The sequence below is a fragment of the Macaca thibetana genome, chromosome 17 (genome assembly GCF_024542745.1).
Source record: "Macaca thibetana thibetana isolate TM-01 chromosome 17, ASM2454274v1, whole genome shotgun sequence".
NCBI classification, from domain to species: Eukaryota; Metazoa; Chordata; class Mammalia; order Primates; family Cercopithecidae; genus Macaca; species Macaca thibetana.
In genome coordinates this window covers 77,356,327-77,372,770 of record NC_065594.1, presented here as the reverse complement: position 1 = coordinate 77,372,770, position 16,444 = coordinate 77,356,327, and the positions used below count along the sequence as shown (strand labels likewise).

Sequence of the window (16,444 nt, the reverse complement as noted above, 5' to 3'; positions counted from 1 at the left end):
TTTATTTACTGTGGATGCAGGGATAATGCAGTCAGTGGAAATTCCACCTTGACTTTGGTGCTTTTTCAGTCTTTAGTTTTCATTATTGTCATGCAATTTAATGGGGAATTAGGAATTGGTATATGGCCCCAAAACTTGCTGCTATTGTAACTCTGAAATGAACATATAAATTTTAGAAAGATTTTCAACAAATGGTGCAATATATTATTGCCTAATTAACTTTAAAATTTAATCCATTTCCCTAAGCATCTCAGTCTTCTGAGGTAAGATCATAATAGGCTTTTCCTAATTAGATTTATCCCATACTCCATTATTCCCCATTATACATGCTATTTCCACTGCCCTCCAGAATTTATAGTTTTCCAGACCAGGACTAGAGAAAGTCAAGCTTGGAGTTTATAAAAAAACAAACTCCTGAGCTGAAAGTCTACCACTCACTCCACTGTCTTGGCCTAGAACCTGTTGATTTCTACCAAGGAACAGGAACATTTCCACCACGTGGTTCTGCTGTTCTCATATCCTGCACTCTTGTTCCCACATCTCAAAATTCATGGTAGAAAACCCCTGTTACTAACAGAACCTAAACTTTTTCTTAACCTCATGCTTCTGTCTAGCTTCAGGACTACAAAGAACTGGAATTTCTTGAGGATAAAAATATATGGGCCTATAATGGTGAAGATATGTCATTATGCATTGTCAAAACCCATAGAATGTACACCACCAAGAGCGAATACTAATCTAAACTATGGTCTTCGGGCGAACATGATGTGCCAATGCAGGTTTAGTGACTGTAACACACGCACCACTCTGGTGCAGGATGCTGATATTGGGTTAGGCTGTGGGTGTGGGGGAAGGGAGTATATGAGAACTCTCTGTTCTTCTGCTCAGTTTTTCTGTGAACCTAAAACTGCTCTAAAAAGTAAAGTGTATTTAAAAATATATATGTTTAAATAGCCCTCAAATACTATCCGGATGTCATGCCCAGAGACTCTCTGGACTCCATCTCTGCCTCTGTTAAATGCCTAGCATCTTCCCACGGTACATTCTTAGGTCATTGCTTAGGAATCTAAATCCAACAGGGCTAATTTCTCAGGACTTCTCTCTGCTCCCTAATCAGTTTTCCTGCCCACCTCTCCTTTTATTTCTTCTTTTATTCCTGTGTTCTTCCTGGAATGCTATAAATAGAATATTTTAAAATCTACCCCTTTACGGAAAAGCCACAAAATTATTCTATAAACATTAAGCATTGACAAGAATAAATGTTAATGAATAAACAAATGACAGAGGTCACAAGACATAACAAATAGTCCCCACTTTGTGGCTGATGGCATCATTTACTACAGTCATACAGTGTACTCTTTTGGGGATCCACAGAAACATTGGTGTCTATCTCTAGAGTTGGTTATTTTTATTTTAAGAACACTTAGGCCAGGCTCAGTGGCTCACACCTGTAATCCCAGCACTTTGGGAGACTGAGGTGGGTGGATGACTTGAGGTTAGGAGTTCAAGACCAGCCTGGCCAGCATCATGAACTCCATCTCTACTAAAAATACAAAAATTAGCCAGGCGTTGTGGTGGGCGCCTGTAATCCCAGTTACTCTGGAGGCTGAGTAAGGAGAATTGCTTGAACTGGGAAGGTAGAGGTTGCAGTGAGCCGAGGTTTGCACCACTGTACTCCAGCCTGGGCGACAGAGCAAGACTCTGTCTCAAAAAGAAAAAGAAAAACAAAAACAAAAAAAACACTGTAAAACAAAACAAAACACTATAAACAGTGTAATTTTGTTTTCCTCTTGGTTTTGGCTACCAGGGAACTCAGAATTAAGTATGAAGAACTCAGCTTTCAAAAATACAGGCCAGCCTGGGCAACATAGAAAGATTCTATTTCTATCTTTTAAAAAAATACGGGACCATTTGTCATGCATTGTGAATAATAACTTTACCTATGAGGGTTTTTGTTTGTTTGTTTTTTACCTTATTTTTCTACTATATTCTCTTTGCCCTTATTTCCTATTCAGTTTATGTGGTATGCATTTCTACAAGCCTCCCAAGGATACTGAAAGGCGAGAAGAAGCGTTTTTATGTGACATTGCAATTCTCAGCATGAGTGTCTCTGGCTTTGCAAATTTTCATTGGCCTGTGTAGTCACATGCCGTCTTTCCTTTGACATTCGATACATACCTGAACCATATGAGCCCAGGAAGGCAGCACCAATGCAAATGTTAGTTTAATTCAAGCATAATTGGGAATCAAATTTTTCAGAAAGGTACATCATGCAATGAGCTCCCAATACAAGTGAAAGTGACTTTAGTATTAATTGTAAAATTATCACTAATACTATTATTATCTGTGCTATTTTTCCTTTAACTGGTTGGTATATTAAAAAAAAAAAAAAAACTAACCAAAATTTGGTTGGGAAATTTTCCTCTTTATAACATAGTACATGAATCAGTAGGAATTGTTCATTCATTCTGTTTTGTTGTTTTAATGTGACCAGGAAACATGGAGAGTAGCTAATAAATCCTTGATGATACTCAGGCTGCCTTTGATTTTACTGTCCTCTTGTTTCTGTTGCTAATGTTGGGTTAATTGCAGCACATAATTTACCAGATAGCAACAGCAGGTATGTGCCACATAATTTTTTATTCAGACCTGTAACAGTGTCTCATACATGGTAGATGCTTCATATTTGCTGAATAAAGGATTGTAAGAATAAAAGAATTAGTGGATGAAGAATAAAACAAGTCAGGCTAAATCTTAAACATGAGCTCTGGCAGGCCGGGCTGGGTGCCTCATGCCTGTAATATCAGCACTTTGGGAGGCCGAGGCAGGCAAATCACAAGGTCAGGAGATTGAGACCATCTTGGCTAACATGGTGAAACCTCGTCTCTACTAAAACACAAAAAATTAGACAGGCATGGTGGTGCGCGCCTGTAGTCCCAACTACTCGGGAGTCTGAGGCAGGGGAATTGCTTGAACCCAGGAGGCAGAGATTGCAGTGAGTCGAAATTGTGCTGCTACACTCCAGTCTGGAGACAGAGCGAGACTCTGTCTCAAATTAAAAAAAAAAAAAAAAAAAAAAAAAAAAAAAGCTCTGGCAAGGCTGTATAAGAGAAAGGAATTCCACCATGGGCAACTCAGAATTCATGGTAGAAAACACCTGTTACTAAGAGAAGCTAAACTTTTTCTTAGTATTGGAGTTGCCAAAATGTTTTAGGCTTTTATCATTCCTAAGAGGTGTTATTTAAAGCTGGATCCCTGATACTGATAAGACTGTTGAGATGGTATAAAGGATTCCAGGCACCTGAATTTTATCTCATGTGTCAACTCTTCTTCCTTGCTCTAAAAAAAGGGCAGCTGGAAAAGAACCAAATGCAGGGGAAGTGAAAACAAAGAATTCAACAGCCAAGCTTCATCTTATATAGTGCAGGACTGGCTACTTAATTTGAAGAGCCTTGTGCATGAACTCAGAGCCTTGTTCAAAATTATTAAGAATTTCAAGACCACAACAGAGCACTGAACCGAGCTTTGGTTTCTTCTAAGTGTGGGGTCATTTACACATAAAGCTAGCTCTGCATATATGTTCCTAGTCCCACACATAAAGCTAGCTCTGCATGTATCTTCCTAGTCCCTTGTTATTTTTGACCAAATAAAATTGAATAGCTCTGATATAAGCAAACTTTTATTTGTAACCCTGTTTAATAGAATGTTCTGCAATGATGGAAATGCTGTATATCTGCACTGTCTAATGTGTAGCCACTACCTACCTATGGTTAATGAACTCTTAGAATGTGGCTAATGTGACTTGAAATGTGGCTAGTGCTACTGACTAACTGTATTTTAATTTTATTTAAGTTTAATAATATACATTTAAATACCCATATGTGGATGTGGCCAATGGCTACCATATTGGACAGAGCCATTTAATAAATCAACCAAACCAAAGACAATAAAGAAAGTAGTTTCATATAGAAATAATCTGTAACAATAGAAAGCAAGGGATCATTTTTTATTTTTTACATTTTTCCCCAAAAGCATTGTTTTTACTAATACAGAGTCCTGACCACTTCAGTGGTGGGAGGAGCGGGAGAGGCTCCTGTTTCAATCCAGAGACCTCCATAAAGTTGGTTTGTTGTTACCAAACACAGAGGAAGTGGCATCACGGATTTGGTAAACTAAGGGCAATGTTTAGTCTCTCTGTGCTGGAACAATAAGGTGTGGTGAATCTCTGCTCATGTAAGAATCCTGAATTCAGGAATTTCATCTGTAACTACTTGAATTTCTATCTCTGAAGGTTTGAGATCATTGATAGCACAGTAGAAAGGCATGTAATTGCAGTTGCCACTGTGTTCAAATGTCCAGGCAAATTTCTTCTTCACTTCAATGAAGCTGGTTGACTCAGCTTGTTTAACTCCTGCTGCAGTGGCTTTAAACCCACAGTAGTAACTCGCAGCATCACACTTGTACACCTGAGGGCCTAGTTCTTCAAATATACTAATTAAAATCATACAACAAACAAGAGACCTCATTTCAGCATTCTGTGTATAGACCTGAGTAATATCAGTAATTCCTTCTACATAGTATGTCCACAGGAGTCTAACAAACATACTTATATTTGCAATTAGCTGCCTTATATTGTGCCCTCTGTTCCTGGGATCTGCTGTCAGCGGTCACTCCTGTGATCACACAGCCAGTGTTTTTGGTCATCTTGATTAAGTGAGTCCTGGAATCCAATAATTTGTCAGGTACTATCGTCTGTGTGACAATTGCTGCACAGTCTTTCTTTCTGATAGCTACTGATGTATGGCCACCCTGGTTAATAGCCTGAAAAGCATATTCTACTTGGTAGAGCCGGCCTTTGGGTGAAAAAATTATAAGGTGGCAGTCAAAACCAGTGCCAGAATCATGGAACGTGTTGGTACACCTACTACTTCGCTCACAGTCTCTGGTGCAATATCTCTTATATTAACTGTCTTGAGCAACTGACAGCAGCTACAGTTGCATGCATCCCAATGGGAAATTGCGGCATAGCTTCTAAACTCATAAATAGAACAAGAAATGTCTTTAAGACACAGAACTGTGAAACTTGGAGGAGATCCCTGCCTAAAAATTTTGGTAAGGGTAGAGTGTTTCCATGGCAATGAAGAATCCATCCAAATGTAATTAAAAGTGAGTGACTAGGGGATCTATATTGTTCAGCTCTAGTACATTTTGCCTTTATATTTTTCTAAGCCACTGATATGCTAATATATCAGACAATATTTGTTCAGGACTGAAGTGACAAGTCATTGTAAGAAGAAAAAGAGGACACAGTCATCTTAAACATTAGCAACTCTTCAGATAAAATGAAAAGGAAAGATGTATTCTGTTGCTACTATTTGGAATTCCTTTGAGTCGTGAGCAGAGGAGTCATTATTTATGGTTTTCCACTTAGGATCACATTTCCTCCCTGAGGACGCTGTCAGGTTACCCTTTAAGGACTCTCTCTTGGTCCGTCCCAAGAAGTACCTGCCCTGGTCTCCAGCCAGGTTCCAATCCGCAGCCATTTCTGCCAGCTCTTCTCCACTCCAACCCCAGGCCCAAGGCTATGGCCATGGGCAGCTTTGAGAGGCTCCACAAAGGAGTTGACAGATCCAGTGGCAAACAGTGACAACCACTGTCCTTGCAGTTTTAATGCTGACCAGTTTTGTTGTGTATATTTGGAAAGAAGTCGGTCGTTTGAAAAAGTTATACAGCAAATATTATTGGTATGAGTGAATGAGTTTTGTGCATTTTTATTTTGTTTTAGTTGCAAATCACATGTCCCTGGGTGCTGAAGGAAAATGCAGGGAGCTGTTGAAACCAGCTGCTCAAGTGAGCTAATTCCTCTTCCAGAAAGATGTTTATTGCTAGAAAAACAATCAAAAGGCCAAAATCATTCTCAAAAGGAAATAATGTGAATGACTTAATTAGCAATTGTCTGTGTTTAGGATGTGGGGAAAATCCAGTGACATGGGGCTACGGAAAGGTCCTTGTGGCACATGAGGCAACAGAAGGAATGAGAAGAGGGAAGGAGCATGGAGGGAGGAGTAAACACAGCTGAATTGGCTTAAGAGGTCCAGGCATGCCTAGCCCAACTCTTCCATCAACTTTCATGTTATAAACTCTGCAATTACTTGTTTGCTCTTGCTGTTGCCCCAGGACAGCAGTGCCCTGGTCAACCGTAAAGGCAGCAAAAGATCAGAAGTCGGGGTCTCTGGGCAGTGAGTATTGAGAGTCTCACTTACGTTACAAGGAACAACCAGCTTAATCCAGGGATTCTCAGTGGGAAAGGAGTAGAGCTCAATCTGTAGTGGAAGGAGGTTCCCAGATTTCCAGGGCAGGGGAAAGACTGGCCTTTTTTTTTTTTTTTTTTTTTTTTTTTGTGAGACGGAGTCTCGCTCTGTAACCCGTACTGGAGTGCAGTGGCACAATCTTGGCTCACTGCAAGCTCTGCCTTCCAGGGTCACACCATTCTCCTGCCTCAGCCTCCCCAGTAGCTGAGACTACAGGCGCCCACCACCACGCCCGGCTAATTTTTTGTATTTTTAGTAGAGATAGGGTTTCATCGTGTTGTTGGCCAGGATGGCCTTAATCTCCTGACCTCATGATCCGCCTGCTTCGGTATCCCAAAGTGCTGGGATTACAGGTGTGAGTGACCGCGCCCGGCCACCACATGGATTTGGATGCATCCCGTTAAGGGGCGGGCCACATTTTCCTTCTTTTGAGAGTCTCTATACACAGTAAAATTTGATGGAACTATGTTGCACACTTGAAAGACGGTGGTTGGAAAAATGTTAGGATGCATCATTTTCTTTAAAAAAGTCTCTTTAGTCTCCTTATATCTAGGACAGCCCCTTAACCCCCATCCTATTATTTTTGTCTTTCAAGACATTGACAGTTTGGAAGCATCCAAACCTACTTTTGTGGCGTGTCCCATGATGTGGATTTGTCTCTTTCTCCATGATTTGGTCCAGGTGAAGATACCACATAGGTGGCATTGGGTGCTTCCTTTTGTGTCACAGAGGGGCCCATGATAGACTAAATTTAGACTTTTGTCCCTTTGTTGGCAGTGCTTGGTTTGATCACCTGGTTCATGTGGTGTCAGCCAGTTGTCACCACTGAAAAGCTACCTCTTTCCCTTAGCAAATAAGAAGCAATTTGTGAATATCTGTTTCCCTCTAACCCTTGCACCCAGTGGCCTCAGCATTGCTGATTGCTGATCCGTCCCTGAATCACTTTGCTGTGGAGGATTGGAAAGGGATGTCTTCCTGGTTCCGTCTTCTGTGTCTATTAGCTAGTATCCTGTAAATGGCTGATCCTTATTATTATGTTTTAGTTTCACTATGAACTCTCAGATTCAGTTTATTCTTAAGCTGTTTTTTGTTGGACGTCATACCCTTTGCCTTGAGAAGTATTTACCAAACTATGAAATACTAGTCCTGTGAAATATTCTAAGAAGAACTAGCATACGATGATTAAATAATTTGCAGAACATAATGTATTTATATCTTACAGTGTTACATAATCCACATTAGGATATTGAAAACCACAAGAGCCTATTTAACTTTGTTTAAGCTGGTGTTTCTCAAACTTATTTGACCATGGAAATCTTTTTCCTATTCAGCCTTAGTACTTGATGGGACACATTCACAGAACGCTGGCCAAGAGCCAACTCTATTAATTTTAAATATTTCATCAATAATATGAAATCAAGACTGATGATGGTGATGGTTGGTATATCACTGTTCAGTAAACTATGATTACAATTGTTATTTTCCTATTATCATATTCATAAGGTCAACTCAGCATACCCCTGAGGGGCTGGAGGTCAACCCTAAAATAGGCAAAGATTTCTTTAAAAGAACACAAAACAATTAACCATCAAATAAAACATTGGTGCATTGACTTCATTAAAAGTAAGGACTTCTGTTTATCAGGAGATATCAACAAGAGTGTGAAAAGGCAAGCTTCAGACTCGGATAGTACACTGTACTTACAAACATGTGCCCAGAAAATGTAAAGAACTCCTACAAATAAGTAAGTAAAAGATTAAATAAATCTTTTTTGAGTCACTTAATAAAACAGTAAATAAAACATTTACTAAATGGGCAAAAAACATAAATAGCCACTTCACAAAAGAGGGTAACCAATGACCAATAAGCATATAAATATATTGGCCTTAGAGAAACATGAAGTAGAATCCACAACGACATACCATCACGCTCCCACCAGAATAAAATGAAAAATGACAAAGCCTGACAGTGCCAGGTATGTGTGTGGAAGGTGGAGTTGATAGATGCTGTGAGGCACCACCTGGACCTCCTTTCAGTCAAGTGGCTGCTGCCCTGCTGCTGAGAGTGCCAACAGTCTTCACTCTCTGATCCTTCAGGGATTGCCTCTGCATCTTGTTCAAGGTCACAATGACTGACAGGCAGAGGGTACAGAGGACTAAACCATCTGGGCCCAACTCTAAGGGCCTCATTCTAACTCCCCCTGTCTGGGGGTTGTAGGCCCTGCATTGCACAGCTTCTCCCTCTGGCCACCCTTACTTCCTCTACTCCCTTCCACAGGAGTTAATCCCAAGGACATTTGGTAATATGCATCCTGCACACTAAGCTCTATGTCACAGCCCACTTCCCAGGCAATCCATCGTTGACATGGTGCAACTGGAGTTCTCACATACTGCTTGTTCGTGTAAACTGGTACAACCACTTGATAAAACTATCAATGTTTATGAAAGTTGACAGTCAAATCTTGTCATTCTGCAATTCCCCTCCTAGATAGTGACCTAGGAGTGAGTATTGTGTCTGTCCACCAAAAGTCATGTACACAAATGTTCATAGCAGTTTTATTCATAATAGACTCAAACTGGAAATACTCCAATGTCCATCAACTGTACATTGTCTCCTCTCCTCTTCTCCCTCTCTCTTTTTTTTTTGGATGGGGTCTCCCTCTGCCACCCAGGCTGGAGTGCAGTGGCCTGATCTCAGCTCACTGCAACCTCTGCCTCCCAGGTTCAAGCAATTCTCCTGCCTCAGCCTCTAGAGTAGCTGGGACTACAGCCACACACCACCACGCTTGGCTATTTTTTGTACTTTTAGTAGAAACGGGGTTTCACCATGTTGGCCAGGCTGGTCTTGAACTCCTGACGTCAGATGATCCACCTGCCTTGGCCTCCCAAAGTGCTGAGCTAACAGGCACGAGCTATTGCACCCAACTCGCTCCCTTTCTCTTCCCTTCCTCTAGAGACTACAGGGGTCAGAGGAATTCTCACGCTCACAACTGATCCAGGTCCCCTCACCTGGACAGAGTTCCCACATCAGCATTTGGAGGCCAAATATCTAATAGCAGCATTTTCCAAATTGTGCTCCAGAGAGTGCTACTGTGTATAATCTAAAGAAAGTGTCCTGGGGTCTAGTTAGTTTTGGGACATGAGTGGAATTTGAGTTTTTTCCAAGATGTGAAATCTGTTATGTGAGGTTCCCAAACTTGCTTGACTCTATCATCATTTTCAGCAAAACCTCTCATGGTACAAGACCTCTTCAGAACACACTACAGAGCTGTGCTGTAACAAACGTCAACATTTTAAACTAAAAATCTTACTAAAACCTAAAAACACCTGGTATTTAACTATAGGCATGGATCCAGCATTTATTCTTCAGTGTAGTATCTGATACATAGAACCCTTTGCCCTGCTGTCCCCAACCTGCCTCTGTATCCCCACTGCCCCTTGCTAATCCTATTTTTAGCCTGAATTCTTCCTTAGAAGTAGACCCAGCCTCTAACAGCAGAGCCCTGAGGCCCTGCTGTACTGTCATCCACCTCAACTCTGTCACACAGACATCTCAAGTTCCCAGGAAGGTCTAGCTCAGGCTGATGCACAGATCTTGAAAAGAACAGAGCCAGCAGCAGTCTCTGGGGCTGTGCCTGGGACGTCGGCTCAGCCTGGTACTGGGATGCTGACATGTGAAAAGTAGGGGAGGTACAAAGTATTTCTTGCCAGTAGACTAAACTGTGTCTGTCTTGAGAGAAAAGGGAACGGCTAGGAGATGGGACTAGGATGTCCTTAACATCGGGGTTTATGTGTAGAGACCATCTGTGTATTGCGGCAGTGCCAGATGCAGGTGTAACCTCTCAATAAATAATAGCTGAATGAGCATGGAATGAGTGGATTCAATTTAAGTAAAAGGACTAACAGTGGGGAAAGGGTCCTTTAGAGTTGTAAGCTTGTTAGAAGTTAGAAGAGTTAGAAATTAAGTGGCAGAGTTAGAAACTCAACTCTGCCACTTTATTAGCTGTGTGACTTTCAGTGATTCATTTTTAGTACTTAGAGCCAGTTTCTCAAAAATAACATCGAGTTATTTATCCTTCTACCTATGTTCATGTACTTACATATGTGTATGTGCATAGGAAGATGCTGGGAATGATTTACATCCATTGTTAACGTGGCTGTTTTGGGGAACTGGAAGTTGGGGTGACCTTTTCTTCGCTTCACTCATCCTGATTGTTTTTAAAGGTATAAAAGCACATCACACTCAAAATAGTGTAAAATTGTAAAGATGAATCATTGATAATGAAGTCTTTAAAATGGGAGGATCTAAGATTTTTTTTTATAAAAAAATTCCCATAAGCTAAACCAAGGATCATTCCTTCAGTTTCTTTATTCCCAGCTCATACATACTAAATAGCTCTTCGTATTTAGTCTTTCAAGCAGCTAGTCCTCTACCTATTTTCCCTGCTGAGAAATCCTGGAGGAATCCTTACAGACTAACATGAAGACTACTAAGAAAATACAGAAAGAAATAATAGCGTCTTACCTAGAATAGCAACAAATCTTTTAAAACTCATTACTTCGATGTTGGGGATGTTGAATATTATCTAAAAACTATTTATAGGCCATGTGCGGTGGCTCACGCCTGTGATCCCAGCACTTTAGGAGGCCGAGGCAGGCGGATCACGAGGTCAGGAGATCGAGACCATCCTGGCTAACATGGTGAAACCCCGTGTCTACTAAAAAAATACAAAAAATTAGTTGGGCATGGTGGCGTGCACCAGTAGTCCCAGCTACTCACGAGGCTGAGGCAGGAGAATGGCGTAAACTCGGGAGGCGGGGCTTGCAGTGAGCCGAGATTGTGCCACTGCACTCCAGCCTGGGTGACACAGCGAGGCTCTGTCTAAAAAAAAAAAAAAAAAAAAAAAACTATTTATAAAAATATTTATTAAAAATACTAGATAATATTCAACAATGTAAAACCAGTTGAAATTACGCATTTAACTGATGAAGAGCCACTGTTTTTTTAGTATTTACATGGCAAAATATTTTAAATTAAGAAACAAGTAAGAGGTTAACAGCTTCTTTCAGAAGTTTGTGATAATATTCTCTGCTTCATAGATCCTAGAGGTCAGCTGGGTTCCAAATTGGGCAGCACCTTATTCCTTTAGCTACATATATTTTCATTTGTAGACCTCTAACAAACAAATAATACAACTTGAGAGAATTTCAGAGTACTACTTTTTAGCCTCAAATATCTTCTTCCAACTTGGGATTTGATACATTTAAATAATTTATAAAAAAATGTACAAACACTTCAAATAAAATTATGAAGTTCTTCAGAAGATAATACTAAAATATAGGTATGTTTTCCTTTAAATATCTGGGATTCTATCTACAGTGCCTCTGTTATATTCATTCAAATTATTCTTATAATCTAAAACAATGAAGCGTCTCAACTGGTGGAATGCTGCCAGAGGATTTCAGCAGAGTTTGAAGGCAACATAACCAAAAGGCATAGTTTAAGTTGGCTTAGGAAATGAATGGGCTCCTTATCAGAGCAGCTGAAGGCTGTATACAATTAACAGCATCTGCCAACATTCACAGGGCCCCATATAGAACAAGCGGGCCCGACAGCCCCGCAGCAACCTTCAGCTTCTGGCACTCTCGGATCCACATGACGTGAAAACAGAAAGCCGGCTTCAAGCCATCACTAGAAGGACACAGAATCATTTTAGTGATATTGCTAATTCATGTTAATTATTTAGAACAATTCTGTTAACCTTAGCATCAGGCTTCAAATTAGCCAGCTATCATTCAAAATATAAAATACCATTTGTAGAGATAAGTTTATATTTATAATAACTGATTTTACAATCTTTTCCATGTTATTTTTATTTTTAAAGACTATGAGAAGTATCTACCTACCTGCCTTTTTATATGATGAACTCTCAATTTAAATCAGCTAAAATATTTTTGCATGAGGAGTACTAAATTCATTATATGGCACTTTTTAGTTGTTTTTGTATATAATACATTTCTCTCATGAGCATGTACAAAACAAAGCAAATCCAGAGTTTCATTAAATAAATTTATTTGTTAAAATAATTTAACTCCAAATACAACTGTTGAATTTGCATTGAGTTATAACTACAATTCATGTTTTAATTGAAATGTCAAGGTTTAACAACTGACATTGTTACAAAACAATAAACTGTTGTTCAATTTTAAATGGTCAGTTGTATTAGAGCGCAACACTTAACTGTGAACTATATCTCTGGGAAACCTCAAATCAATAATGATAAGTCTGTTTCCAAAACCCACTGCAGTCATTCTTGAAACCCTGATCAAGATTTAATAGATGCACAATGACATGTTAAATAAAAAAAAAGAACCCCATAGTCCTTAATGTTTGATTGGCTAAGGGACAATTAAAGCTTACCCAGTGCTAACACAAGACTACTGATAAGAACAAAAAATTTAAAAAACACACAAGCAAAAAACAGCAACAAACAAAACAAAGCACTTTCATATTCATACATACACTGACAACATTAACATTCATACTGGAAAACCCTTGAAAACAAATACCAGACAGTCTTAGGCAACATTTCTTTATATAGAAAAGCAAATATCAGTAGTATTACCACAGAAAAGTGATGGCAACTGTAGCAATTCGAGTCAAAAGTTCAGTCCTAATTCTACAAACCAAAGGAGAAAATCATCAAAGCACCTTTCGATAGTTTAAGAAAAGATTTGATGTAATACTTTTGATCAGATGCTGGCTTGTTTTGTTTAAGTTGAACAAAATGAAAGGCATCAGTTACCATCACTATCACAGTTTAAAAGAACCCAAAAGTTGCAACATCAAAAGAAAAAAAATTCAAAGATGCTGCCTTTGTATAAAAGTAAAAAAAAGAAAATCTTATCACAAGAGCTAAAGAAAAAGTGGGTCTTTGGATCAAACCATAATATTTTTAAGGCATGTGAGAAAAACTTTCACTTATCTAAGTTGCTAGTCTGATCAGGGCATAAAATAAATCGTGACACAAGGTCAACTTTCTTCTGTAGCCACTAAGGTTTCATATGCCAACAAATGTAATCTTCCTGTTCTTAAGCATTTTATTACTGTAATATCTCAACAAACACATTCATTTGCCAACTGAGTTATATTCACACCAGATGGATAGGAATTTCCAGTTTCGGGATGTCCTTGATGCCTTGGTCACCAAATATGCAGGGCTGCGTGGAAACACTGATCAGGCAGCCAGATCAGTTATTATTCATGTCTTGACAGTAAAAGCCCACCTTGTCATCTGACACAAATGTTATTAACTATTAATACAATTCAAAATTTTAGATCATTTTTTCCACTTTACATTCTGCCATATCTTTCATATTATTTAACCTATTTTCACATCTGCATAGCAAGTCATAATGTCAAACTGTGGGATCTTTATAGATATTTCTATTTTGCAATTTTACTTGTCAAACATTGCTATTAGTTATAGAATTCAAAAGAATCATTCTGAGAAGTTAGAGGAATCAAAACTCAACCAATTCACTAACAAGTATTTTTATTTCAGTAGAGAAATCATATATCTTGAATCTCCAATTTCTCTACATGTTTGAATCAAACCAACTTTTATGCAGTGAAATGCGTTTCAATAAAATTGGTTAAAAATTTTTTCCTATAAACAAGGTGCTTCATAACTGAGGATTATAAAAAATTATACTGAAGAATGTAAATATTCAAAATTCAAAGATTTTTGACAACTATGGCCTGGTTTCATTCACCTATCTCTTCAGCTTTTTCATTATGAAAAATACTATCAACCTGTTTTTTTTTTTCATCCTCTAAGTTTAATGCCAGTTATTAAACATTTGGGGGGCTACCAATGATTTCATAAAAGTATAAAAGACACTTTAATAATTTAAAAGAAAAAAGTTTTTGATACACTATATTCTGCAGTATAGATTCTTAGTATAGGCAAATTATCTCTGACTTGTGCCAAATTCTTCGGAACAATAAACACACATGCACACACAAACACACACTCTTCTCTCAGTGACACACGTAAGACCAGAGGTTACTTGCACAAGACTGTGAAACCAACAAAATGTGGGGTGGTGTATAGATCGCAGGCTCAGTGATATTGCAGTTCTGAAGGCCAAATTCTTCTCCCAAGGCCCAGCTCAAGATAATCTTTTCAGCATTTGTAACTGAAGTTAGCTGAAGATCCCTGTATACTTGATTGTAAAACTTATGAATAGGTTTTTCCTGTGCCATTAGTCATGCAAATGATAAATACTTCACGGCTATGAAAACCAAAAATGTCAGAGCTTGAGCACCTTTTCAAAACAAAATATTCACTCCAGCTTTATTTGACACTTCAGTAATCAGGGCAAAATTGTTCTAAGAAAACCTTTATATAATTCTCCAGGAAAATTAAAGATAAAAGGCTTTTGTCCCTTACCTTCCACTCTATAATTTATGTTCACTTTTAAGCCCAAATTATTTCACATGGTTATTCAATTTTTAAAATGCCTGCAATAAAGCTCTGCTACAGCAAACTTGATTTTGAAAGCAGGTTAGCCACAGCTTACACTACAACCATAGCCCTTAAAGGCGAGAAGGAATTTGCTGCTTTAATGAACTTAAAAATGCCAGATATTCGTACTGTCCTGTGAGGTTTCTGCAAACGGGAACATGTGGATGCAACATGGCTTCATTTTCCTTACATGATGGTACTAGTTTATCTATTAGAATGCTTCTTGTTAGTAAGGCTAGGTAATCTCTTCCCATCACAGTTGCTTCCCTCTTGTTCAGTAAAGTTACAAAGACCACCCCTGCTCAGTTAACAGAGGGCGGGGTCGGGGTTTTAATTCTGATCAAACCCTTGTGAAAGCCTCCATTTTCTGTGGCAAAGCAGGTGATTTAACAAATTCTAAAGCCAGACTATTTTTATATAACCTGTTCTGACTTTTGCTCTATCAAGGATTGAAGCATGAGTTAGTTCCATGTCACAAATTAGAGTAACAGCTACAATTAAGCATCAATTTTGAAAAACAGAAATGTGTTAGCTGAGCAAAGAATCTCTCCCTGTAATGCTGTTGGCAGGTCAGCTGTTATTATCTTACTTGACGAAATACATTGGTTAGAAGCTCTATCCCAATTCCTGAAATTCAGTACTCTTGTAGGAAAATATTTCTCCTTTACTTATTTTTTTAAAGAAGACAAAATATTTTAATTGTAAGTGGTCATAGGAATTCTTCTGGTTTCTCCCTTATGGTTATTTTTAATTTATACAATAGTTGCTTCTGTCAACTCAGCGACAATGCCATCATAGCTTTCAAATGAGATCACCCTGTAGATCGATGGACTATGCCTTAAAGTTGCAGATGCATAAAGGAGACTGAGGACAAATGGTGAAAACTGTAGTTACTGAACCCAAATGTTACTCAGAGATATCAACTGACAACCACTGCTCAATTCTGAATAAGGGCTGCAGTTCTCTGTAGATTAACACCACGCATCCTGCAAGTTCTGCAGTGGAGTAGGCGAGTTTTCTATCACCTACGACATTGGGCAAATCCCATCCAGGACAGCCATATTTGGATGCTATTGTATGTTACATGCAGAACAGCATGGGTCATCTTTGTCAGGCTGAGCAGCATAGTTCATCTGCCTCACAATTTCTGCAAAGAGTTCGTCCACCATTGTTTTACTCTTAGCGGAAGTTTCCATAAAGGGGCAGCCCCACTCTTCAGCAAGTGCTCTGCCTTCATTGGACGATACTTCTCTCTCACTTTCCAGGTCCACTTTGTTCCCGACCAAGATGACTGGCACTTTCTCATACCTATGAGAGAATACACAAAACACACAGACATTGTAATAGCACAAAGTTAAACAGGTCACGTGGATTTTTGTTTTGGGGGGCTATTCCAGCATAAATGATATCTTCAGTTGCATGAAAATGATTTGTACCACTTGGCTTGATACTTATCTGAGGGCATTTGAAGCTGCTCTCACAGTGGATCATAAAATCAGTTTTATGAAATGATGTTTTAATTAATCAATTATACATCCTTTAAAATCAATTTATCTTTCCAGATATACTTGGAAAATTATTCTCAGACACTCAGACTAAATCC

The 16,444-nt window shown here is 38.8% G+C and overlaps 1 protein-coding gene and 1 pseudogene across 1 annotated transcript in view; both read right to left on the bottom strand.

Annotated features, from left to right (window-relative positions):
• Window positions 1-3,851: 3,851 nt before the first annotated feature.
• On the bottom strand, window positions 3,852-11,183 carry LOC126940222 (proteasome subunit alpha type-6-like; annotated as a pseudogene).
• A 1,183-nt stretch (window positions 11,184-12,366) lies between these two features.
• RAP2A (RAP2A, member of RAS oncogene family) overlaps window positions 12,367-16,444 on the bottom strand; it is a 53,117-nt gene continuing 49,039 nt past the window's right edge. The window contains exon 2 of the mRNA XM_050766003.1: window positions 12,367-16,149. Coding sequence (XP_050621960.1) covers window positions 15,912-16,149 — 238 coding nt within the window. The 3' untranslated portion in view covers window positions 12,367-15,911. The remainder of the gene's footprint in view (window positions 16,150-16,444) is intronic.